We start from the raw sequence: 22,351 nt of genomic DNA, 5'->3' as shown, positions 1-22,351 counted from the left end.
ACTACGTCCCCAGCTATGTCTGTACAATGCAGCTCTGTGCCTTCTCCTGGACACCAGGCGTTACTTTTTCCGAGCTAGGTAGGCCACACCAAGAATGAGGGCCATGGCTGCCACAGCCACACCCCCAGCCACCATCAGCGGGGTCAAGTTCTCACAGGGCCAGGGGCCGCGGCCCCCCGAGGGCCCTGTGGAGGGCTCGTCCTCCTCTGCCCCATCTCTAGGACCCTTGGGCTCCGGGGTTGCATCGGGACTCGGGGCCAGGGGGGCCGGTTTCAGGTTGCTGTGGTTGTTGAGAAGCGAAGGGTCAGCCTTGACTGGGGTCTTCTTGGCAGGGGTGGGTGAGGGGGCTGCCGGCTGCTCCTGCTTTTCTGCCTGGCTCTCTTTCTTCCCGGGCTTGGTCGAGGGGCCTTTCCCATCCACAGCTGACGTGGCCTTGGCTTCCGTGGGAGCCTGAGGCTTGGCATCTGGCTTGGGGCTGCTGGCCGACTTTCCCCTGGACTCCATGGCGAGGATGTGGGCAGCTGGCGGGGGTGTGGACAGGCAGATAACTGGACCACAGTATCAGGACAGCTCCCCCCTGGGCATTATATGGGCCTAGAGAGCAACACAGCAAGGCCGTGACAAGGGACACCTTTCCCTGTGCTCCACGGAGCCCTTCCCAGCTCTCTGGAGCTCCCAGGACCCCAGCTCTGAGGCCTCTGTGAGCCTCGGCCTGCCTCTTCCAGGGCCAGCCTCCACGGGCCCCTGGCCGCTCCAGAGAAGTGGCCCGACCACCCAGATGGCATGGAGAGAGGGAAGCAAGTGCACAAGTTCTCTGAGAACTGAAAGGAAACACTCCTGGTCAAGAAGGGGTGAACGCAAGGGTGGGTGGAGCCCCCGGGCACCAGCAGAACTGAGTGGTGCTGTCTGGAAGGGGGCGCGGGGGGCCGGGGCTGTGCTGTCTGGAAGGGGGTGTGGGGGGCCGGGGCTGTGCTGTCTGGAAGGGGGCACGGGGGGCTCGGGCTGTGCTGTCTGGAAGGGGGTGTGGGGGGCCGGGGCTGTGCTGTCTGGGAGGGGGCGCGGAGGGCCAGGGCTGTGCTGTCTGGAAGGGGGCACGGGGGGCCGGGGCTGTGCTGTCTGGAAGGGGGCACGGGGGGCCGGGGCTGTGCTGTCTGGGAGGGGGTGTGGGGGGCCGGGGCTGTGCTGTCTGGAAGGGGGCACGGGGGGCCGGGGCTGTGCTGTCTGGGAGGGGGCGCGGGGGGCTCGGGCTGTGCTGTCTGGAAGGGGGTGTGGGGGGCTCGGGCTGTGCTGTCTGGAAGGGGGTGTGGGGGGCTCGGGCCATGCTGTCTGGGAGGGGGTGTGGGGGGCCGGGGCTGTGCTGTCTGGGAGGGGGTGTGGGGGGCCGGGGCTGTGCTGTCTGGGAGGGGGTGTGGGGGGCCGGGGCTGTGCTGTCTGGGAGGGGGTGTGGGGGGCCGGGGCTGTGCTGTCTGGGAGGGGGTGTGGGGGGCTCGGGCTGTGCTGTCTGGGAGGGGGTGTGGGGGGCTGGGGCTGTGCTGTCTGGGAGGGGGCGCGGGGGGCTCGGGCTGTGCTGTCTGGGAGGGGGTGTGGGGGGCCGGGGCTGTGCTGTCTGGGAGGGGGCGCGGGGGGCTCGGGCTGTGCTGTCTGGGAGGGGGCGTGGGGGGCCGGGGCTGTGCTGTCTGGGAGGGGGCGCGGGGGGCTCGGGCTGTGCTGTCTGGGAGGGGGTGTGGGGGGCTGGGGCTGTGCTGTCTGGGAGGGGGCGCGGGGGGCTCGGGCTGTGCTGTCTGGGAGGGGGCGTGGGGGGCCGGGGCTGTGCTGTCTGGGAGGGGGTGTGGGGGGCTCGGGCCGTGCTGTCTGGGAGGGGGCGCGGGGGGCCGGGGCCGTGCTGTCTGGGAGGGGGCGCGGGGGGCCGGGGCCGTGCTGTCTGGGAGGGGGGCGCGGGGGGCCGGGGCCGTGCTGTCTGGGAGGGGGCGCGGGGGGCCGGGGCCGTGCTGTCTGGGAGGGGGCGCGGGGGGCCGGGGCCGTGCTGTCTGGGAGGGGGCGCGGGGGGCCGGGGCCGTGCTGTCTGGGAGGGGGCGCGGGGGGCCGGGGCCGTGCTGTCTGGGAGGGGGCGCGGGGGGGCCGGGGCCGTGCTGTCTGGGAGGGGGCGCGGGGGGCCGGGGCCGTGCTGTCTGGGAGGGGGCGCGGGGGGCCGGGGCCGTGCTGTCTGGGAGGGGGCGCGGGGGGCCGGGGCCGTGCTGTCTGGGAGGGGGCGCGGGGGGCCGGGGCCGTGCTGTCTGGGAGGGGGCGCGGGGGGCCGGGGCCGTGCTGTCTGGGAGGGGGCGCGGGGGGCCGGGGCCGTGCTGTCTGGGAGGGGGCGTGGGGGGCCGGGGCCGTGCTGTCTGGGAGGGGGCGTGGGGGGCCGGGGCCGTGCTGTCTGGGAGGGGGTGTGGGGGGCCGGGGCTGTGCTGTCTGGAAGGGGGTGTGGGGGGCTCGGGCCGTGCTGTCTGGAAGGGGGTGTGGGGGGCTCGGGCCGTGCTGTCTGGAAGGGGGTGTGGGGGGCTCGGGCCGTGCTGTCTGGAAGGGGGTGTGGGGGGCTCGGGCCGTGCTGTCTGGGAGGGGGCGTGGGGGGCCGGGGCAGTGCTGTCTGGGAGGGGGCGCGGGGGGCCGGGGCCGTGCTGTCTGGGAGGGGGTGTGGGGGGCCGGGGCTGTGCTGTCTGGAAGGGGGCGTGGGGGGCCGGGGCTGTGCTGTCTGGGAGGGGGTGCGGGGGGCCGGGGCCGTGCTGTCTGGGAGGGGGTGTGGGGGGCCGGGGCTGTGCTGTCTGGGAGGGGGTGTGGGGGGCTCGGGCTGTGCTGTCTGGGAGGGGGTGTGGGGGGCCGGGGCTGTGCTGTCTGGAAGGGGGCGTGGGGGGCCGGGGCCGTGCTGTCTGGGAGGGGGTGTGGGGGGCTCGGGCTGTGCTGTCTGGGAGGGGGTGCGGGGGGCCGGGGCCGTGCTGTCTGGGAGGGGGTGCGGGGGGCCGGGGCCGTGCTGTCTGGAAGGGGGTGCGGGGGGGGGGGGCTCGGGCTGTGCTGTGGCCAGGACCTGAGGGCCCGAGTGGAGGAAGCCGGCAGGGACTCTCAGGGCTGACGGGGTGAGGAGTGGCCTACGCTTCTGGACCACAAGGACCCGAGGAGATGAAACAGGTGTCTAAGATGGGCAGACGGGCAGGGCAGGAGTCTGGGCCTCCAGCCAGCTGCCGCCCCACCCGGATTCTAGGGTCCTCTTCCCAGCTGGTGGCTCACCTGTGTCCCATGCAAGGGCAGGGTGCCCTTGCTGCTCGCAGGGCTGGGGCTCCTTGTGGGGGCCCTGGGTGTAGAAAAGGCTTCACCCAGATCATCAATGCCCTTGGCTAGCTGGCCTGGGAGCATGCGCGGCCCCTTCCCTGAGGACGCAGAGCCACCTGTCTCCTCTCCCCGGAGGGAGGGGGGTGAGAAATGCCCCCACCTGCCGGAGAAGCTCAGGTTCCCCACCCCCTGCCAGGCGCCGTGACCACATGGAAGGTCACCTGAAGGTCACAGCATGATGAGGCGCTCCCTAGGAGGCCCGGGCACCTGCTCCATCTCCCCACCTCCCTGGAGCCCTGGCCGACCCTCCACCCTCTTGGAGGGAGCTCAGCCCCTAGAGAGGCCTCCGGTTCCCTAGGAGCAGTCCGCGCCTCCTTTGTTGTTTCTGGCTCTCACATCCCCTTCTTGGGAAGGACTCCTGCCCCTCCCAGACCCACGGAGCCCAGCCGAGTATAAAGGGCCGGCATGCAACCCCAGTGACCTTCAAGATGGAGGCACCAGACCTCCAGCCCCAGGGCCCAGTTCCCCTTCGGTAGGGCCCCCGCCTTACGCCTTCCGTAGGGCCCCTGCCTCTGTGTGTGCACTCCCTCCGCCAGACGACCAGCAGCCAGACGACCAGCAGCCAGACGACCAGCAGGCAGAAGCTGCGGACCAGAGGAGCGCCAGGAGTTTCCCACAATGCACCTCTCTCTGAACGCAGGACGCAAGGACCAGCAGGGAGGTGCAGGGCGCAGCTGCACATCACTGCGTCATCAGGGCCACGCCCAGCGCGGCCGCCTGGCCGGGATTCTGGGGTACTCTCCCTAACACCGCCTTGGGTGGGAAGGGAGGCTTAGCCTCAGCAAGCGCCGAGGCACCCCAACACCCCACCCAGACTGCGGCTGACAGGCAGCCAGGGGCAGGGGCTCCCCCCCACGCTGTCCTGCCCATCCCATCCCCCAAAACACAGAGAGCAGTCATCTACTTAGAATATTTATTTATCCTCTTACGTGACAAGACACAAAAAATTACAACTCCTTAAAACTCTTCAAAAGAAAAAAAATATAATTCTGTAAGCAGCAGCAGCAGCTTTCAAGGTACAGATATGTCGGGAGGGGGCAGCTCCCAGGAGCAACCGTGAGCTGGGGGCTGGACCTGAGCCCCAGGTAGTGTTACTGGGGAGGGGCCTCCACAGGGAGGGTTAGGTTTGGGGACACAGCACCAGCACTTCAGGGTCAATCACCAACACAACCACATGGCCAGGGCTGGCAGAGTACCTGCCTCACTTCACATGGATACAGGACTGGGGAGAGCAGGGGCTTAACAGAGGCCTAGGAGGGAGGGCTGGGCACCCAAGATCCACACTGGCCCTCCCCTTTCCAGGGGTGGGTGACTCAGAAGGAAGGCTGAGAACTCTGAGCTGAGGTCAGCAGAGGAGGTGGGGTGCACAGCCCACCGAGCAGAGTGCCTGGCCTCTCAGCCCCATCCAAGCAGCCTGGCCAGCTGAGGGCCGGGAGGCACACACAACAGGGCCTAGGTCTCCCCTCCAGTGAAGGTCCTAGGATCCAGCAGAAATTCCCAGTGTGTGCCGGGGGGGGGGGGGATCTGGGAGTCAAAACTCAGCGTGACCCCCCATCAACCTGGAAATCTGGGCTCAACATGGGGCCGGAGACCCCGCCCCCCACGTCTGCAAAGCTGGGAGGCAGGGCAGAGTCCTGGCCAAAGTGAGAAGAGCAGCAGGGGTGGATGGACGGATGGACAGGACGGGCAGGGCCACACAGATGCAGCAGGTTCAATAAATAGGGTTTTTTTTTGGGGGGGTCCCCTTTTTAGACCAGGAAAGCCTAGGAGACAGGAGCTGATGGACTCAGGGGTAGGGCCAGCCTGCCCAGCCCAGGCCTGGGGGCCCCAGCCCAGAGACCAGCTCTGTCCCTGGGGGTCTTCAGGCCAGGCAGGACTGGGTCAGGGACCAGCTTGAGGAATGTACAGGTTTCTGCGTTTTCTACACAAATAGACATTGGTCCCAATGGCCGTCTCCTCAGGACCCCGTGGGGCCTGTGCTCGCCACCATGTGGACCCAGCCTCCCCTCTCCCCTCCCCCGTGGGTGAGCGTCCTTCACTCGGGCCTGGGCTGGCAGCCCTTCTCTGGCGCCAGCCGGGGTGCTGGGGGCCCCCCGGACTCAAGCCTGGGGGGTTTGCAGCAGCCCCAGGAGGGTCTCCGCAATGCCCAGGAAGTAGACCACCTGGGCGATGCCGAACAGCGGGGCAATGACCAGGGCGCGGCAGTAGGCACCCTTCAGGAAGGCCGCCGGGCCCTCATGCCGCCAGATCTTCCTGCGGAGGAAGGAAGGTCAGGCCCAGTCCCGGCCTGCCCTGAGCCCCGGGCCCGGGCCCCGACCCCCAGCCCCAGCCTGCCCCAGCCCCGGCCCCAGCCCCAGCCTGCCCCGAGCCCTGGCCCCCAGCCCCAGCCTGCCCCGAGCCCTGGCCCCCAGCCCAGCCCTGGCCCCCAGCCCAGCCCCGGCCCCCAGCCCCAGCCCAGCCCCAGCCCCCAGCCCCAGCCTGCCCCGGCCCCCGGCCCCCAGCCCCAGCCTGCCCCGAGCCCTGGCCCCCAGCCCCAGCCTGCCCCGAGCCCTGGCCCCCAGCCCCAGCCTGCCCCGAGCCCTGGCCCCCAGCCTGCCCCGAGCCCTGGCCCCTAGCCCTAGCCTGCCCCGGCCCCCAGCCCCAGGCTGCCCCGAGCCCTGGCCCCAGCCCCAGCCCAGCCCTGGGCCCCAGAGACGCCCACCTGGCACAGTCCAGAAACCCCGAGTAGGTGTCCTCATTGACGCCGCGCTGGAGTGACTGAAGCCGAGTCTTCACCACTGCGAGGGGGCATCTGGGTCAGGGGAGGAGCCCACCCGGGTCCCCCCAGCCCGGCCCTGGCCTCCTCACTGACCATCACAGGGGTTTACAGCCACGGCGGCCATGCTCCCCGCCGCACAGCCTGCCAGGAAGGACACGTAGAAGGGCGACTTCTCCTCGGAGGCCGGGCGGCCCAGCTGGTTCAGGTTGGCAAAGAGGGGGAAGTAGACAATGGAGAAGGGGACGTCCCTGCGGGAGGCGAGGTGGCGGTCCTCATGGGCACGCTGCGCCGCGCGGGCGGCACCCCTCCCCCACCCTCCCAGCCCCCCACCTGAGCAGCGTGGCCCCCAGGCCCTTGTAGAGGCCAGCAATGCCGTGGCTCCGGAGCAGTTCGCGGGTCAGCCGCATGGCTGTGGGCCGAGGAGCAGGCGGGGCCTCTGCCGAGGGCTGGGCTCCTCCCTGGGACGCAAGCTGTGCTTCGGCCAGAATCTTCCTCTGGGCAGCTGGTGAGAAAGAGGTTCTTGTCTCTTGCTGCTGGCTCAGGGCAGGCTCAAGAGACAGAGTCCAGTGGCCTCCTCCTGGCCCGGTCCTCCCAGCCCGGTCCTCCCGGCCCCTCACCAATGCGGCCGGCGTCCTGCAGCTGGATCTTCAGCATCTCCATGGGGGTGGTCACGATCACCTGGCAGGTCCCCGCCCCGCAGCCAGCCAGCATTTCCTTGGGCAGAGTCAGCTTCTGCCTGCGGGTGAGGGTGAGGGTCGTGAGGAGCCGCAGCCGAGGGGCTCACAGGAGGCTTACCAGACGTGGCTTCCAGGGGGAGGGAAGGGGTGGAGGTGGCGCAGGCCCGGGCGCGGACGGCCTTCTACGCCAGCACCGCGGGCGGACGGCGAGGCCATCTTCTCACAGAGAAATGAAGACTTTGGGTTGATTGCGCTGAGGAGCAGTGTTGACCCTCATGTGCCAGTAGTGTGGTGGCTGGCTAGTGCCCCCCAAATCCTGGCAGCTGAGTCACGGGGGAGGGGAAGGACAGCCGACTCGGCAGCTGCTTTGCACCTCCCCACACAGGAGCAGGACGTTGCCTCCAAGGGTGGGACACCCCGGGACTACTGGGGTGATATCTCTCCCCAGGACCTCTCCCCTAGGACCTGGGGCCCCAGCAGCCGGTCAGTCCCAGCCCTCACCCGTCCTTCGAGAGCTGATGACGGAAGAAGTCATTGGCCGCTAGCTTGATGGCCTTCTCTGGGGTCACCAAGGTCAGGTTCACGGCAGCGCCTGTGGGGACAGAGGGTCAGACGGGCCTGGGAGGCGCAGGCAGGCCGGGCGGGGGCAGCTGTGCCCAGCGGCTTGGGCTGGGGAGGCTGTGGGCCAGCACCTGCCTGCCAGTTGGCAAAACCGTGCCCAGCACTCCTTGGCCGCCACCCCCTGCCCTCTCACCCACATATGGGCTCCTCCTGTGCCGGGCGGGAGGGACCGTGCTGCCGCCCCTCCCTGCGCTCTCCTCCTTTGGCACGCCTCCCCTACTCCCCCACATCACCCTCTCCTGCCTTCCTCCTCCATCTGTCCCCGTGCTGGCAGGCGGGGATCAGGCCCCCAGAGGCCCAGCAGGGCCACCCCAGAACACCTCCTTCCTGATAGACAGAAGGTGCCCTCACTGGCAGAGACCTGGTAGGGGCTAGAGCTGGGGGTGGGGTGCGGTGGGGTGGCGGTGGAAGGCTTCTGCTGGTGGTCAGTGCCAAGAGCTCAGGACTACACAGCATCCAGGAAAATCCAGGCTTAGGATTGTTATCTAAGCTCCTGGGGTGAGGCCCCCACCTCCCCCAGCCTCTGAGCACAAATGTAGGTCCCCTGGTCCCAGAAGGTAGGGGAGGAGACTCAAGTCACCGGGGTGGGAACACAGATCCTGCCACACCAGGCATTGGGTGTGACAGGGTGATGACCAGGGGGCTGGGACCTCCCACTGACCAACCCCTTGGACAGCCAGCAGCCCCCTGCCCAAGGCTGGGCTCATGGCCCAGCACCCCACGACACCCACATTTACACAGGATGGACAGGCTACCACCCCACCCTTCCCTCAGCCGGACCTGCCCATCCGATCCTCACCCCGGTACATCCCGAAGTAGCCCTCGGAGCGGATGGTCTTGATGAGGCAGTCAGACCTGCAACCAAGGGCTGGATGAGCAGAGCCTGGCCTGGACTGGATCCCCGTCTGGACTGCCCAAGGGGTCAGAGATCAAGCCAGAAGCCCAGCCTGAATGGAAGCACCCTCAGGCCCGCCCTATCTCGCCCTCAGTTTCCCCTTTATGTGGGCAGGGGCCACAGGCACAGAGCCCTGAGGTGGAGCCCCCGCGTGGCCGCGTCACGCTGGACACTCACATGCTGGCGTACATGCGCTGGCCATTCTGCTGGCTCTGCAGGCGGGTCTTGGCTAGGTCGATGGGGAACACGCAGGTGACCCCGATCAGCCCCGCGATGCCGCCGTTGATGAGCTTGGCGGGCAGGCTGTGTGCGCAGGGGCAGCGTTAGGACCCATCCCCTCCACTCGGGGCTGGGGGTGGACGGCGAGGCCAGGACCCAAGCCCGTCCCAGCTGACCTGATCTGCTTATCAGCCATTTAACTGGGCTGGCGGGGCAGAACGAGAGGTGGAGGCCCGGCGGAGAGGGTAGTGGCAGAGGCAGCTGCTGCTGTGGCTGAGGATGGATGGGACCGAGGAGGGGGGTTGTCCTCCACCTTTAGGGGAATTTCCAGGTGTCAGCCACCTGGAGGGGAGAGGACAAAGCCACCGTGCAGCCCCCCTGGGCCAGGCCCTGCGCGTGGCTAGGGATGCAGAGGGGAGGCCACCCACCCTGCAGCCACCTGCTTTCCCCCCCAGTGCCTCCCGGGGCAGGGCTGGGCATCACAGGCCTCCCACCGGCCACCTCGCCGCGCGCACGCGCGCACACACACGCACGCACGCCCATGCTCACGTGCACACGGGACCAGCGCCAGCTTTTAAAGGGCCAGGTGCTGCGGAGACTGCCCCCCCCCCTCGAGCTAGGCCAGGCAGGGGGGTCCGGCCCTGCTCAGGATGGAAACTGGGGTCCCCTTCCCGCGGCCCCAGGGCCCCGCCCTGGGTGAAGCCCACGCCTGCCCCGCGGGGCCGACGGCCCTCCCTGGAGTCCAAACCACGCGAGGCCCATCCCGCGCTCCCCTCCCCACTCCCCGACGGCCCATCCCGGCTCCTCCCCACTCCCCGACGGCACGGGGTGGGGCGGGGAGGGGGCACCGCTTCCACGAACGGCAGGCTGGGGAGTCAAGAGCCAGCCCCGGGGCTCGCACGTGGGCGGGTCACAAGCCCGGGGCCCGGGGCCTCCTCGGTGTGTCCCCCCCCACGGTCCCCAGAGAGGTCAGCTGTCCAGCCAGCAACCATCCTCCATGCAGCCGCCCGGGAGCTCCAGGGGCCCTGTGACCTTTACCCCGCTGGGCTGCCCAAGGCCTGCCCGGGCCCGGCCACCCTCCGCGCCCCGCCGGGCGCCGCTTACCCCGGGGCTGGGTACCGCGACCGATCCTCCAGTACCGCTCGCGCCCAGGCGCACCGGCTCGCGGGGAGCTGGGGAGGGGGCAGGGGCTGCGGGATTGGCGGAGGGTGGGGCGGGGCGGGCCGAGGGGCGCCAGAAGCTGCGGGATTGGCGGAGGGTGAGGCGGGGCGGGCCGAGGCGCGCCAGGAGCTGCGGGGTTGGCGGAGGGTGGGGTGGGGCGGGCCGAGGGACGCCAGGAGCTGCGGGATTGGCGGAGGGTGGGGCGAGGCGGACCGAGGGGCGCCAGGAGCTGCGGGATTGGCGGAGGGTGGGGCGAGGCGGACCGAGGGGCGCCAGGAGCTGCGGGATTGGCGGAGGGTGGAGCGGGGCGGGGAGTGGGGTGCTTTCTCTTTCACTTTGGGCTAGCACAAGCTCCCTGCATCTTCGGTAAGGGGAGAAAGGGGCTGCGAGCGCTTCTGGGGGGACCCAGGCCCAGCCCTGGAGCCTGGGGACAGGACCTGCCCCACGTGGACGCAGCACGCGCGGCTGCCCCCGGACACCGGCACGTTTGCGGGGTACCCCAGATCTTCCGGCCTTGAGTCGGGTGCCCGCGGCCGCGGCCGCCTCCTCCCTCCGGAAGGTCAGGAAGGGCTGCGGGGCAGGTCCGGAGGGCGCGCGTGCTGGCACCCCGAGCGCCCTTTGCACCCCGGGCCTTGGACTCGCCCGGCCGCAGGCTGTGATAAGGGCCTGACCTCTGAACCCCTGCCCGGGCTCTCCCTTCCCCCACCCCGGGGGCCCCGTCGGGGAACGGGGGAGCGAGGCCGGCGCGAGCCCCCGGCTGAGTCAGCCCGCGCCCCACGCAGCGGCCCCCGGCCGCCCCGCCTGACAGATGTCACCCCCGCACCTGCAGGCCGCGGCCCCGGACAGCTGGGTAGACTGAGGCCGCGGGCGAGCGCGGGAGCGCGCCCCCCCTCCCGGCGGCCGGCAGACAAAGGAGGGGCGCGCCGGGGTCTGTCCCGCCCCGCCCGGCTCGGCCCGCGACCCCAGCGCCCGGCCCGCCCTCCCCAGGGGACACGTGTGCGGGGAGCGCGCCCGGCGCGGCCTCCCACGCCGGGGACGGCCCGGGCGACCCCCCTCCCCCGCCCCGGAGGACGGCAGCCAGCCGCCCGGCCCCGGCGGCCACTCACCGCTCCGCCGCCGCGCTCGCCTGCCCGCGGCACCGCGCGCGCCGCCGGCGCCGGGGCTGGAGCCGCCCCGGCCCCGCCCCGCCCGGACCACGCCCCCCGGCAGCTCCCCGCGCCGCTCCTCGGGCCCTGCGACCCGCCTGCCAGGGGGACCCGCACGGCCGGCCGCACCAGTGCTCGCGAGCATGGGGACTGTTCCTAGTCCAACTTGTAGAGCGGGCTCCCTGTCCTGGAAACCCCGCTCCCCGGCAGGCGAAGGCCTCGTCCACCCAGCACCCCTCCCTCCTACTTCCCCCCACCCAGAGATAAACCGAGCTGAGCTGGTAGACAGAGCAATGTTGGTTTGTTGCACACAAGATGCTGCCTCCACACAGCAGGGGCGTGAGGGTGAGGGTAGGGATGCCCGTCTCCGCCCAGGGCTGTGGTGCTAGGCCTGGGCAGGCTGTGAGGGTTGCAGCGCAGGGGCACCCGCAGGGTCCTCGGGGGCCAGGCCGGTGCGCCGGATGCTGTCCTGGTACTTGTGGCGGCCAAGCTCCAGGACTGCACGAACCTCTTCCGCCACATCCTGCCGGTCACTTTGCTCTAGGGCCTTCACCAGAAGCTCCACAGCCCCTGGTTGTCCAGCATGGCCTTCAGCCCAGGAGAAGAGCATGTGGCGGATCTGCCCATCCAGGTCGTCCCTTGGAGACAGAGAGATGCCAAGAGTTTCTACCTGGGACCACCCGCCACACTCGGGAGCTCGCTTTTCCCAAGGCCAGTGTTCCTTCTGCCTCCCTTCCCTGGAAGATACGTCTGCCACTAACAAGCCGGGTTACAGAGGAACCACGGCCCACTCCTGCGCCACAGCTGAGGCTCACCGGAACTCATGTCGGATACGCTGCAAGACGCGATAGGGCATGCCCAGATGCAGGGCCACAGTTGGCCAGTCAGGACCCAGGCGTCCAGCCACGCTCAGCAGGTTGCTCTGCGTCAGGAAGCCCGTCTCTGCGTCACCCAGGTTCAGGGGCATCAGGGAGAGGCCAGCCCCTTGCCAGTGGCCCCCAGCCCCTTGGAGTCTCTGATGAGAGGAGAAAAGTGAGCCCGACCCCGCCCTCCCATCACCCTCCATCACCAGGAGGGCTGCTCTTCCCCTCCAGCGCCTCCCACCAGTCCCACCGGCAGCTTGATGGGCAAAGTGGCAATCCACAGGGCATCCGCGCTTTTCTTCTGCCGGGCAGCCTCGGCTTCCGGGGGCACGTCTACAGGCACCGAGTCACGGTAGAAGGACACCTGAGGAAGCGTGCAGTGAGGCTTGGCACTCGGGCACTCGCAGGAACCTGGGAGGCCCAGCCGCATCAGCCCACCTGGCCTCGCACAGCCTGGGCCTCCCGGTCCAGGGTGGTGCTGACATACACCTCCTTCACGTTCTTCAGGTGTGAGTAGAAGACGAAGCAGATCCTGCCATCCACACAGTCTGGACGGTCTGCAGTGGGGGACAGACTCAGCAGGAGGGGTGGAAGGGCCAACCCTAGGCTCTCTGGGCATCAAGTCCCTACCAGCATCCACATCGATGCCACGCTCAAAGGCTGCGAAGAATTTCTCGCCTTCGAACATCTCCACAGTATCGGAGGGCTCGGGGCCCCGGTACCGCTCCAGGAGCCGCCTGAGGGTGGCATCCACCTGTAAGAGTTCCCACAGGACTTGGCGCCCCAAGCCCTGTTCCGGCCCTGGCCTCTGGATCGCCCGGCTGCCCACCCACTTGGCCCACCTTGTTCCGGGGCAGACACTGCAGCAGGACTTGCTCAGGGTCCCGGCGCCTCTGCAGTGCGATGAGGTTCACGTGGTGCAGACGCAGCCGCGCCCAGGCCTTCCGGGCTAGGCCCTCCACACAGGTCTTGGTGGTGTACCACAGCCAGTACCTGAGCGGGCCGGAAGTGGGGTGTGGCTGTACAGGCCAGGGGAGGGGAGGGCACTGACCACAGGTGTGTGGCTGAACACACCAGGGTAAGGCACTGACCACAAGTGTGTGGCTGGACAGACCGGGGACACTGAGCAAGCTGGGTGGGAGACACTGACCAGGAGAAGTGTGTGACCTGGAAGCGGGCATACAGGTGGGTGAGCTCCAGGGCCACCTGAGCTGTGATGTCATCCCAGCTGGCTGTGGGAGGGGCCCGGTACAGCAGGTGCAAGCGGGAACGATCCACACTGAAGCCTGGGCAGGAAGGGGTCCACCATGTCAAGGCCCTGTTCCTCTGCCCGACAGCCGCAGGTTGGAGGACGCGGCCTGGCAGCCTCACCTGAGACACCGGGGGGCAGGGGCAGCTGCACAGTAACGGGCTGGAGGAACTCGGGGGGCCCGCTCCGGGACAGGCACAGCAGGGGGCTCACGGCAGCTTCCGGCTCCCCGAGGAGGGCACGCAGTTCTCGGCTAGCCATGCGAACCACCTAAGTAGAAAGGGTGCCTCGGCACTCACTGGTGGGCCGGGCCCCCCACCCCCACTCCTGGTCACCCAAGGCACTGCCCTGGCTATACCTGCATCGAGACGCGACAAGGCTCCTCCGTGGCCCCGGGGGGGAAGGTGACCTTGACCCCAGGATGACCAGAGGAGCACAGAAGTGTCCCCTCGGGGGGCACCAGGCAGGTATTGGACACAGGACGCAAAACCACAAGAAACCAGGAGAAGTGGAGCACCCTGCAGCGAGCCCAGAGCCGCGGGGAACTTGGGGTGAAGAGACAGAGCTGGGGGGGATGTGGAGAGGAAGAGACAGAGTCTGGAGCCTGTGGGGGTGAAGAGACAGAGGGGGATGTGGAGGTGAACAGTCGGGGGCACTTGGGGGTGAAGAGCAGGAGCCGGGCAGCCTCACCTCCGGGGCCTCCTCCTCCACGTGGGTCTCCAGGTCGCTCCACGTGCCGTCACTGCGGGTCCTGACCACCACTTCGCGGCAACGCCGGGCACACGGGGGCACGAAGCGCAGCCACAGGCTCACGTCCTGCTGGGGGATGGGGAGTGAGCGCCAGGGCCGGCGGTCCCGGGTCCTGCCCTCCCCCACATTGTCCCCGGCCGTGCCTGCTGGAAGGCCAGGCTGTGGGGCCACAGCTCTAGAACGCGGCTGAGCAGGAAGTCGTGCGGACCCAGGGAGACCAGGCCGGGCTCCGGGAGCCACAGGCGGTAGTGGATGGTGAGGGGGGCGGTGATGGCCCCTGCTGGGAAGTGCAGGCGGACTCCGGAGGCCAGGGTCACAGAGCAGCCGCGGGGGGTCACCGAGAAGCTGGGTGAGGAAGAGTGGGAGTGAGCGCAGATGCGAGGTGTGATGTCCGGTGTCTCAGATGACAGTGATGACAGGCTCCCCGCCCCCATCTCATACCTGTCTAAATCTGAGGTCAAGAACAGACGGGGCATTTCTGGGTCCTGGGGTGCTGCTGTGAAGGGAAGGGCCCCAAGTTGGAACGGTGGCAGGGCCAGACTCCCCCGCAGCCTGCCCGCACCCTGAGGCCAACCTGGGGGTGTCCTGCCGTCTGGGGATTCCTTGCTGAGAGGGTTCCCCTGCAGGCGCACAAAAGGGGCGTCTAGCAGCTCGGGGGGCAGGTCTCGGAGCTGGTTGTCCCTCAAGTCGAGGTGCATGAGCAGCGGGAGGCGGGCCAGGCCCACAGGCAGGGAGGTGAGAAGGTTGCTGTGCAGAACGAGCAGCCGCAGGGAGCGGAGCCCGGCTGCGGGCAGGCAGGGGCTTAGGGCTGCCCGAGGCCTCCCCCAGCTCTGGGGGACCCCAGGATACCCATGCTTCAGACTCTCGGGAGGACCCTGCCCCACGGGTGGACAGAGCTTCAGGTGAAGATTCAGAGGACAGGGAGGCAGCCAAGGGGTAGGCGTGGAGAAGAGAACTCTCAAAGGCAGGGGCTCTGTGGCAGAGGAGAGAAGCCGGAGCCCCAAGAGTAGACGTGGGGGACCCTGGTGGGAGCGATGGTCTGAGCCAGGCCGGTGCCGCCCCCCTCGGGCCTGTCCCTAGGCTGTCCTCTACTGGGGCACAGCTGCTACTCACCAAGGGAGGCTGGGAGGTTCCGTAGTTGATTGGAGGCCAGATTGAGCTCACAGAGGCTGCTCAGTCCCCCAATCTCAGGGGGCACAGCATCCAGAAGGTTCTCGGAGAGATCGAGGCACTGCAGTGTGGAGCTGGCGCCCAGCGCTGTGGGCAGCCTCCGCAGGCAGTTGTGTGTCGCAGTGAGGAAGGTGAGGGCGGGCAGACTCCCCAGGGCCTCGGGCAGCTCTGAGAGGTGGTTGTGAGAGAGCAGGAGCGCGGCCAGGCTGTGCAGCTGCAGGACACAGGCTGGCAGGGTCTCCAGCCTGTTGAAGCTCAGGTCCAGGTGGGCCAGGTGAGCCAGGCCGCTCAGCCCAGCAGGGAGTGTGGTCAAGGTGCCTTGGAGGCAAGCACCCAGGGGCCCTCGGTTTTGCCCTCCTGGAAGTGAGAGAAACAGATGCAGGTGTGAGAGGTGGCGTCCTAGCTGGGCCCTGCTGGCGACAGACCGCTGCCCAGAAGGTACAGGTCTCTGCTGCCCGACCAGCCAGGAGACGGTGGAGAGGCAGAAAGGAGAGCCAGAGATGGAGATCATGAGCTGCGTTTGTTGTCAGCATCATCTGTGACTAGGAGGATGTGCAGAGTGGCCCCCTAGGGCAGCTTTATGGTCCCAGGCCTGGAGGCCAGCCAGCCAACCCCAGTCTTGGGGGAAGATGCGCAGGCTGTGGACAGGGACTGGGAGCAGAGTGGGGCCCACACCTGGGAAGCAAGGCCGAAGAGCCAAGGCTTGCCTTGCGGACCAAGAAGGAGAGGCAGGGCAGGGCCAGAGATGAGACCCGGGTTCTCACCTTTGAGGACGAGGGACCGGAGGTGCAGCAGGCTCCAGGGCACCTGGGCCAGGGTGGCCTCCAGCAGCCCAGGGTCCTCGTGAGTGCTCAGCCGCAAGAACTCCACGCGCAGCAGCGGCAGGGGCTGCTGGGCGCACAGGTGCAGCAGTCTGCGGCAGCCCCCGGGGTACAGGTCCAGGTTCAGCTGGGTGCCCGGCGCGGCCTCCGCAGCATCTGCGGCTGCACCCGCGGCTTGCTCCGGCACTGCATCCATCACCCACCGCGGGTCCTCGGGGGCCGGACATGTCCCGGCTCGCCGGGCAGGCCTGCTCGGGCAGGGCCCTGCAGGCGGCAGAGGCGGGCGGGAGGGAGGGAGCGAGCGGGGCCGCGCGCGCCTCTGCGGGGCCGAGCCCGGGCCGGGCCGGGGAGGGGTGGGGGGGCCGGGCCCAGGGCCGGGCCGGGGAGGGCTGGGGGGGCCGGGCCCAGGGCCGGGCCGGGGAGGGCTGGGGGGGCCGGGCCCGGGAGGGCTGGGGGGGCCGGGCCCGGGAGGGCTGGGGGGGCCGGGCCGGGGAGGGCTGGGGGGGCCGGGGCCGGGCCCGGGAGGGCTGGGGGGGCCGGGCCCGGGAGGGCCGGGGGGGCCGGGCCCGGGAGGGCTGGGGGGGCCGGGCCCCCGCGGGTCCCGGTCGTCAGCGCCCAGGCTGCGCGGGGCAGCCGGGCCGGGGGCGCCCCCCTGAGCGGACACCGCAGCGAGGCTGCGTCCGCCGGGCGGCCCCGGCCCGGCCAGGGGTCCGAGGCCCCCGAGGCCCCCTCGGCACGGGCGCACCGACGGCCCGCGGCCCTCGGTCCTGCACGGCGCGCGCGCCGCGGCCTCCGCAGACCCGCGCTCCGGGGCGGCGGCGGGCACCGATTCCCGCCGGCCACGGGGCGCAGCGCGCGCTTCCGGGTGGCAGCGGCCGGCCCCGCCCCCGCGCCGGCCCCGCCCCTCCCGGTCCGCTTCCCGCCGCTGCCCCGCCGCCGCCTCCGCCTCCCCGGGGCTCTCCGGGGCGCTCTGTGGCCCCAGGGCCGGCGCCGGGACCCGAGAGTGCCCGTGCCAGGCTGGAAAGTCCGGGGGAAGCCGGGCACCCGCGGCTCCCGCCCGTCATCCTAGCTACTCAGGAGGCTGAGGTCTGAGGATCGCGGTTCAAAGCCAGCCCAGGGCTGGGAAGGTGGCTCAGTGGTAGAGCGCTGGCCTTGCATGCCTGAGGCCCTGGGTTCGATTCCTCAGCACCACATAAGCAAAAAGAAAAACGCCGGAAGTGGCGCTGTGGCTCAAGTGGTAGAGCGCTAGCCTTGAGCTGAAGAGCTGAGGGACAGCGCCCAGGCCCAGAGTTCAGGCCCCACGACCAGACCAACCCCCCCCCCCCCCAAAAAAAAAGTCCAAAGGCTCCACCTCCAAATTGACCAGCAAAAAGCTGGCAGGGGGCATGATTCAAGTGATAGAGTGCTGAGTAATCATATCACCTTGAGTTTAAACCCCAGTATTGACCAACCCCCCCCCCAAAAAAAGCAACAAAACCCATCTCCTTTCTCTGCCCTCGACTATTTTTGTGTGGTGCTGGGGCTTGAAATCCTAGCATTTAGCAGACATTACTTTTAGTAATTAATTGGAGGTTAAGTCTCAAGGATTTGTATACCTGGACTGGCTTAAATCCTCAAATCTGACACCAGAGTAGCTATTATTAGTCTTACTGGTGCCGTGCCAGACCTATACATTCTGTCTGTCGGTAAAGCGGCCAGGTCTTTTTTTTTTGCCCATCCTGCAGTTTGAACTCAGGGCCTGGGCACTGTCCCTGAGCTTCTTTTTGCTCAAGGCTAGCACTCTACCACTTGAGCCACAGGGCCACTTCCAGCTTTTTCTGTTTAGCTGGTGCTAAGAAATCGGACAGAGGGCTTCATGCATGCTAGGCCAGCCCCGGTGGCTAGCTAATTCTGACAGAGGGAGAACAGGAGCTTGGGCCAGACACTACCTGGTTTCATAATGGGTTGCACAACTTGCATGTGCTTGTTGCAGTTGAACAGTACACTTAAAATAACAAGTGACACTGGGGAATAAGTGTGGGCTCACAAACAGGCATATGACGCACTATACATGCGCAGAAAGGCATGTACTTGGAACTTGTCTGGCACGGCCTGTCGAACCCATTTCCTGCCAGCCTGGAGATAATCTTGGCAGGGCCAGCCACTCATCTTTTGGCTCAAAGTTACCCACTTGTAGAACGATCCAGACAAAAGGCCTCCAGCAACCCTACTCCAACTTCCTCCAACTAGAACAGAAGCTACCAGGCGCTGGTGGCTCACGCCTGTGATCCTAGCTACTCAGGAGGCTGAGACCTGCGAGTCACAGTTCAAAGCCAGCCTGAACAGGAAAGTCCGTGAGACTTATCTATTAACCACCAGAAAACCGGAAGTGGGTCTGTGGTTCAAATCGGTAGAGGGCTAGCCTTGAAAGAGCTCGGGGACTCGGGGAGAGCACCCAGGCCCGGAGTGTAAGCCCCACGATCGACCCCAAAAAGAACAAAAGCTGTGCAGACAGGGCAGAGCCAGTTCCCTCCGGATCCCAGCTCTCGGGTGGGTGGCGTGCGCTAGCCACCACGTGGACACCGAGGCCAGGGCCATGCAGGTCTGCCGGCTGCTCAGACCGCACGGCGCCGGGGAGGGTGAAGTGTGGCTGTGGACTCGGCGGCCCCCCGGGCCCCCGGGCCCCGAGCTCTCCGGGCCAGGCCGTCGGGCCCACAGGGCAGGGCGCGAGCCACTGCCTGAAGCCAGAACCACAGCCGCTGCTCCGAGGCGGCTCGCCCCCGGGCCGGGCCGGGCCGGGCCGGGCCGCACGTCCGGCTTTCGGGACCAGGGAACCGCCGCCAAAGAGAAAAAGCTGGCAGCCCGCAAGCTCCTCCTGCGCCCACGTGCAGCACGCGCAGGCCGGCGGCGCGCACTTCCGGTGGCGGTGCACCACGGGACTTGCAGTTCGCCGGCAAAGATGCGTTTCGGCCGCGCTGAATGCTGGGAACTGTAGGCGCCGCGTGGCATGCTGGGGGAGCCGGGCGCCGAAGGAACGTGAAGTATACCTGACACCACGAACTTGAGCGCCCTCTCCCCACGCCAGGCAAGTCTGTTCCAGTCCCGCACCAGACTGTGCCCCAGAGCCGTAACCAGACCGAGGACCGGGCTGTGGCTCCCGCCCCGAAGTCATTGGCTGAGCGGCCACGTCATCAGGAGGCGTCCTCACGCGGAGCCCGGGCGTCCCGGGGGCTTCTGGGTAGCGGTTAACCCCCGCCCCTGGCGCGGGCGTCTTCCTTTCGCTTCCTGACGCCGCCGAGGTCGCACGCTTCAGCCCGCCGGTCGCCGCCAGGTGAGTGGGGCTGGGGGGGCCGGGGCCGGGCCGGGCCGGGCGGCGGGCGGGCCCCGGGCTGGGCGGCCTGCGCCCCGGGGAGGCCGCGGGCCCGAAGCACGTTGGCCGTTCCGGGCCCGCTGGGCGGCGGGGCCGGGGCCGCGGGCCGCGCGAGTAACGCCGCCCGGCCGGCCGGCCCTCCTCCGCCGCAGCATGCGCTACGTCGCCTCCTACCTTCTGGCCGCCCTCGGGGGCAACTCCTCCCCCAGCGCCAAGGACATTAAGAAGATCCTGGACAGCGTGGGCATCGAGGCGGACGATGACCGGCTGAACAAGGTAACCGCCGCCGACTGCGGCTGCGACTCCTGCCTGACCCGGGCGTTAGCGTCCGGGGAGGCCTACCCCGGTCTGGGTGCGCTTGTTTTGGGGTGTTCTCGTGAGGGCCCTGAGAGGGCAAAATAAATGGAGTTCCAAATCTGCGCAGATGAGTTCAGGGTAACATTGCATTCAGGTGTGTACTTCTAAACACAGAAACGAAAATTGGCCATCTCAAGATGAGACCCGGGGCGCCTCTCACCTTAGGATGTGCTCTGCCACTAACCTGGAACTCGCAGCATCCCAACCTAAAAATTCCATCTTTCCAGCCAATTTGAACGTCTGCTTTCTCCTGTGTTTAGAGCTTAAATGAGTACATGTGAGGTGTGGAATAATTTCAGCGTTAAGTTTCAGAGCCTAGTTCCTGGTCCCACGTTATAGAAGGGTCTCCTTTTGCTGAAGTGCAGGCTTGGGGAATTCAGCCCATCTTACGTGCAGTGTCTCCAGCTCTGCCCTCGCAGCCCAGGGATGTTGTGACCCACACTGGTGACTAATGGCTTTCTGTGGTTGTCTACTCCAGGTGATCAGTGAGCTGAATGGGAAGAACATTGAGGATGTCATCGCCCAGGGTGAGTTGGCTTCTCGAACTTTTTGTTTTTGTGGTCCATCCTAATCCCTGCTGGCCAGCCTGTGGCCTGCCAGGCTTCGCTTGTGGACCAGAGCAGCCTAGAAGCCTCCCTTGGTTTGAGCCAGGCCTTTCTGTGCTCAGTGTTGGACACTTCTGGACACATTAAGGACTGGTTGCTGACCTCATTGGATCCACTCGTGTACACACTTCTGAAGCCGAGTAGCCCATACTTCAGAACTCTTACAAACATGGCTTCCTTGTTTTTTTTTTTTTTTTTTTTTGTGAAGGGGTGGCCACAGGCTCCTACACACATTGCTGGACAGATGGTTTCCTGGGTTTGTGTGGCTAGAGCTGACAGGACTTGATAGGAGTTTGGGCTATTGGAGTAATGTGTCTACTGTATGCACAGGGCAGGGAGAGTTCAGAGATCAGACAGTAGCAGCTGGTTGTAAACATGTTTGAATGTCTTAGCCTTAATACTCTGCTTCTAATTCTTAGGATCAAGTTTCAAAGGTCCGGTCCTGGCTAGGAAGGTGGCTTAATGGTAGAGTGCTGGTTTTGTGTTCATGAAGCGCTGGGTTCAGTTCCTCAGTATCACATACGCAGAAAAAGCCCAAAGTGGCACTGTGGCTCAAGTAGTGGAATGCAAAGGAAGCTCAGGGACAATGCCTCTGCTCTTGAGTTTAAGCCCCAGGACTGGCAGAAAATGAAAGAAGACCCTGAAAGTGCATGCCATAGGTCTTGTCTATGCAGACAGTGCTGCCAGTATGTATGGGGCACGCTGGTGAAGTAGTTTCTTGGGGTTGTGTTTGTTCTGGAGCAGCCTTTTGGCTGGCCACCTGTTCTGATCTCACTTCCCTACTTCTGTAGGTGTTGGCAAGCTTGCCAGTGTGCCTGCTGGTGGGGCTGTTGTTGCTTCTGCTGCGCCCGGCTCTGCAGCTCCTGCTGCTGGTTCTGCCCCTGCTGCAGGTGAGTGGAATCCTGGTGAGTGGTACAGGGCTCAGCCTCCCGCTGTGTCTGCTTGCCTGGGCTCAGCTGTCTCTGGACAGCTGTGGCAGTGCTTGCCCTGTTCTTTCCACAGCAGAAGAGAAGAAAGATGAGAAGAAAGAAGAGTCCGAGGAATCAGATGATGATATGGGATTTGGCTTGTTTGATTAAATTCCTGGTTCCCTGCAAATAAAGCCTTTTTATGTATCTTGAGTAGTCTTGGCACTTTGTCATCAGCACTGGGAATTGGGGGGTGGGCATGGGGAGACAGGCACTTCCTGCCGGCCTTGAGCAGGTTCCTGTCCAGTTGTACAGTGAAATCACAGCTTTCAAGGAATTGCCAGGGAAATTTGCTTAAAAAATGTTTTGTTTTGCTAGGTGCTGGTGGCTCACACTTGTAATCCTAGTTACTTTGGAGTCTGAGATCTGAGGCTCCTGGTCCAAAGTTAGCCCAGGCAGGAAAGTCCATGAGACTCTTCAATAACCACTCAGAAAACCCAAAGTAGCACTGTGGCTCAATGGTAGAGTACATGTCTTGAGGTGAAAAGCTGAGGGACACGCCCAGGCCCAGAGTTCAAGACCTGACAGACAATGTTTTGTGGTAAACGGGTTAGGGCCTTGTGCAAGCATTCAAGTGTTCCTACCCTTTTTTTGGGGGGGGGGGTCCAGTCATGGGGCCTGAACTCTGGGCCTGGGCACTGTCCCTCAGCTCTTGAGCTCAAGGCTAGCACTCTACCACTTGAGCCACAGCACCACTTCCGGCTTTTTTCTTTTTGCTTATGTGGTGCTGAGGAATCAAACCCAGGGCCTCATGCATGCAAGGCAAGCGCTCTACCACTGAGCCACCTTCCCAGCCCCCTCCCTACCTTTTGAGCCACATGCCAAGTCATGTTTTTGTTTGTGGGGGAGGGGGTTGAGATAGGGCCTCCCTGGTTTTGACCTGTCTTTTCCTTGTTGGTGCTTTTATTTTCACAAGGTTTTCCACTTTGCCCAGGACTAGCCTCAGTCTGAGATCCTCCAGCCTTTGCCTCTTGTGCAGGGAGGATTGCAGTCAACTCTCATACACTGCAGAAAAAAAACAGCACCCCAGGGATTCAGGGAGCTTGCCAGGCCTGAGCTGAGCTCTGAAGGCTAGACATAGTTGGCCAGGCAAGGGTATAGGGCTGCCCAGGCAGCAAAGGTCCAGGTGGGTGGGGTTACTGAAGAGAAGGTAAAGCTGGTAGTGTGTGACCTAGTAGGAGTTAGATCCCTTTTGAGTCTGGGAACAAAAACCTGTGATCCACAGCCGCAGACCTCTCTAGATACTTGATGTGAACATGCTGCATTGTGAGAGGTTTTCCATCATTTGGGTAGCACCTCTGGTGGTCTGTCTGTACATGGGGGAATCAGGTCCAAGGGAGAATGAAAATCAAGCAATTCATGGTGATGGTAGTTTCTTGCCTC

The 22,351-nt window shown here is 66.3% G+C and overlaps 4 protein-coding genes and 1 non-coding gene across 12 annotated transcripts; 2 read left to right on the top strand and 3 right to left on the bottom strand.

The window, feature by feature from the left end:
* Positions 1-3,879, bottom strand: Cend1 (cell cycle exit and neuronal differentiation 1). Of its 2 annotated transcripts, none has more exons than XM_042673333.1 (2): positions 3,851-3,879; positions 1-594 (listed from the first exon to the last, which is right to left on the bottom strand). In XM_042673333.1, exon 2 carries the CDS (start codon positions 502-504, stop codon positions 61-63), a length of 444 nt encoding a protein of 147 aa, XP_042529267.1. In that variant the 5' UTR covers positions 505-594; positions 3,851-3,879; the 3' UTR covers positions 1-60. The 2 variants fall into 2 exon arrangements, with proteins under 2 accessions (XP_042529267.1, XP_042529268.1); XM_042673334.1 differs by lacking the exon at positions 3,851-3,879 and adding an exon at positions 3,697-3,714.
* A 380-nt stretch (positions 3,880-4,259) lies between these two features.
* On the bottom strand, positions 4,260-9,719 carry Slc25a22 (solute carrier family 25 member 22). 3 transcript variants are annotated; one of them, XM_042673331.1, is made up of 10 exons: positions 9,635-9,719; positions 8,707-8,843; positions 8,489-8,614; positions 8,216-8,271; positions 7,297-7,387; positions 6,736-6,854; positions 6,449-6,620; positions 6,212-6,366; positions 6,062-6,137; positions 4,260-5,613 (listed from the first exon to the last, which is right to left on the bottom strand). In XM_042673331.1, exons 2-10 carry the CDS (start codon positions 8,724-8,726, stop codon positions 5,460-5,462), a joined length of 969 nt encoding a protein of 322 aa, XP_042529265.1. In that variant the 5' UTR covers positions 8,727-8,843; positions 9,635-9,719; the 3' UTR covers positions 4,260-5,459. The 3 variants fall into 3 exon arrangements, with proteins under 3 accessions (XP_042529265.1, XP_042529263.1, XP_042529264.1); XM_042673329.1 differs by having other exon boundaries at positions 8,707-8,872; positions 9,635-9,699; XM_042673330.1 differs by lacking the exon at positions 9,635-9,719 and adding an exon at positions 8,970-9,307 and having other exon boundaries at positions 8,707-8,872.
* A 1,396-nt stretch (positions 9,720-11,115) lies between these two features.
* Pidd1 (p53-induced death domain protein 1) lies at positions 11,116-15,958 on the bottom strand. Of its 3 annotated transcripts, none has more exons than XM_042673326.1 (15): positions 15,633-15,958; positions 14,812-15,225; positions 14,273-14,482; positions 14,140-14,194; positions 13,842-14,043; positions 13,639-13,764; positions 13,307-13,552; positions 13,071-13,218; positions 12,850-12,985; positions 12,542-12,692; positions 12,330-12,453; positions 12,138-12,256; positions 11,950-12,063; positions 11,652-11,851; positions 11,116-11,474 (listed from the first exon to the last, which is right to left on the bottom strand). In XM_042673326.1, the coding sequence occupies exons 1-15, from the start codon at positions 15,883-15,885 to the stop codon at positions 11,222-11,224; spliced, it is 2,751 nt and encodes a 916-aa protein (XP_042529260.1). In that variant the 5' UTR covers positions 15,886-15,958; the 3' UTR covers positions 11,116-11,221. The 3 variants fall into 3 exon arrangements, with proteins under 3 accessions (XP_042529260.1, XP_042529261.1, XP_042529262.1); XM_042673327.1 differs by having other exon boundaries at positions 14,140-14,191; XM_042673328.1 differs by lacking the exon at positions 13,307-13,552.
* Positions 15,959-18,897: 2,939 nt separating this feature from the next.
* Positions 18,898-21,115, top strand: Rplp2 (ribosomal protein lateral stalk subunit P2). 3 transcript variants are annotated; one of them, XM_042673337.1, is made up of 5 exons: positions 18,898-18,999; positions 19,191-19,314; positions 19,874-19,922; positions 20,792-20,890; positions 21,006-21,115. In XM_042673337.1, the coding sequence occupies exons 2-5, from the start codon at positions 19,192-19,194 to the stop codon at positions 21,077-21,079; spliced, it is 345 nt and encodes a 114-aa protein (XP_042529271.1). In that variant the 5' UTR covers positions 18,898-18,999; position 19,191; the 3' UTR covers positions 21,080-21,115. The 3 variants fall into 3 exon arrangements, with proteins under 3 accessions (XP_042529271.1, XP_042529269.1, XP_042529270.1); XM_042673335.1 differs by having other exon boundaries at positions 18,899-18,999; positions 21,003-21,115; XM_042673336.1 differs by having other exon boundaries at positions 18,914-19,003; positions 21,003-21,115.
* LOC122102590 lies at positions 19,954-20,084 on the top strand. The gene has a single exon (XR_006146523.1). It is a non-coding gene; the product is annotated as a small nucleolar RNA SNORA52 (small nucleolar RNA).
* Positions 21,116-22,351: the final 1,236 nt, after the last annotated feature.

The sequence above is a fragment of the Dipodomys spectabilis genome, unplaced genomic scaffold (genome assembly GCF_019054845.1).
Source record: "Dipodomys spectabilis isolate Male_0828 unplaced genomic scaffold, ASM1905484v1 ptg000802l, whole genome shotgun sequence".
Lineage (NCBI taxonomy): Eukaryota > Metazoa > Chordata > Mammalia > Rodentia > Heteromyidae > Dipodomys > Dipodomys spectabilis.
Note: the sequence above shows the minus strand (reverse complement) of the source record. Positions and strands in the feature narration are given on the sequence as shown.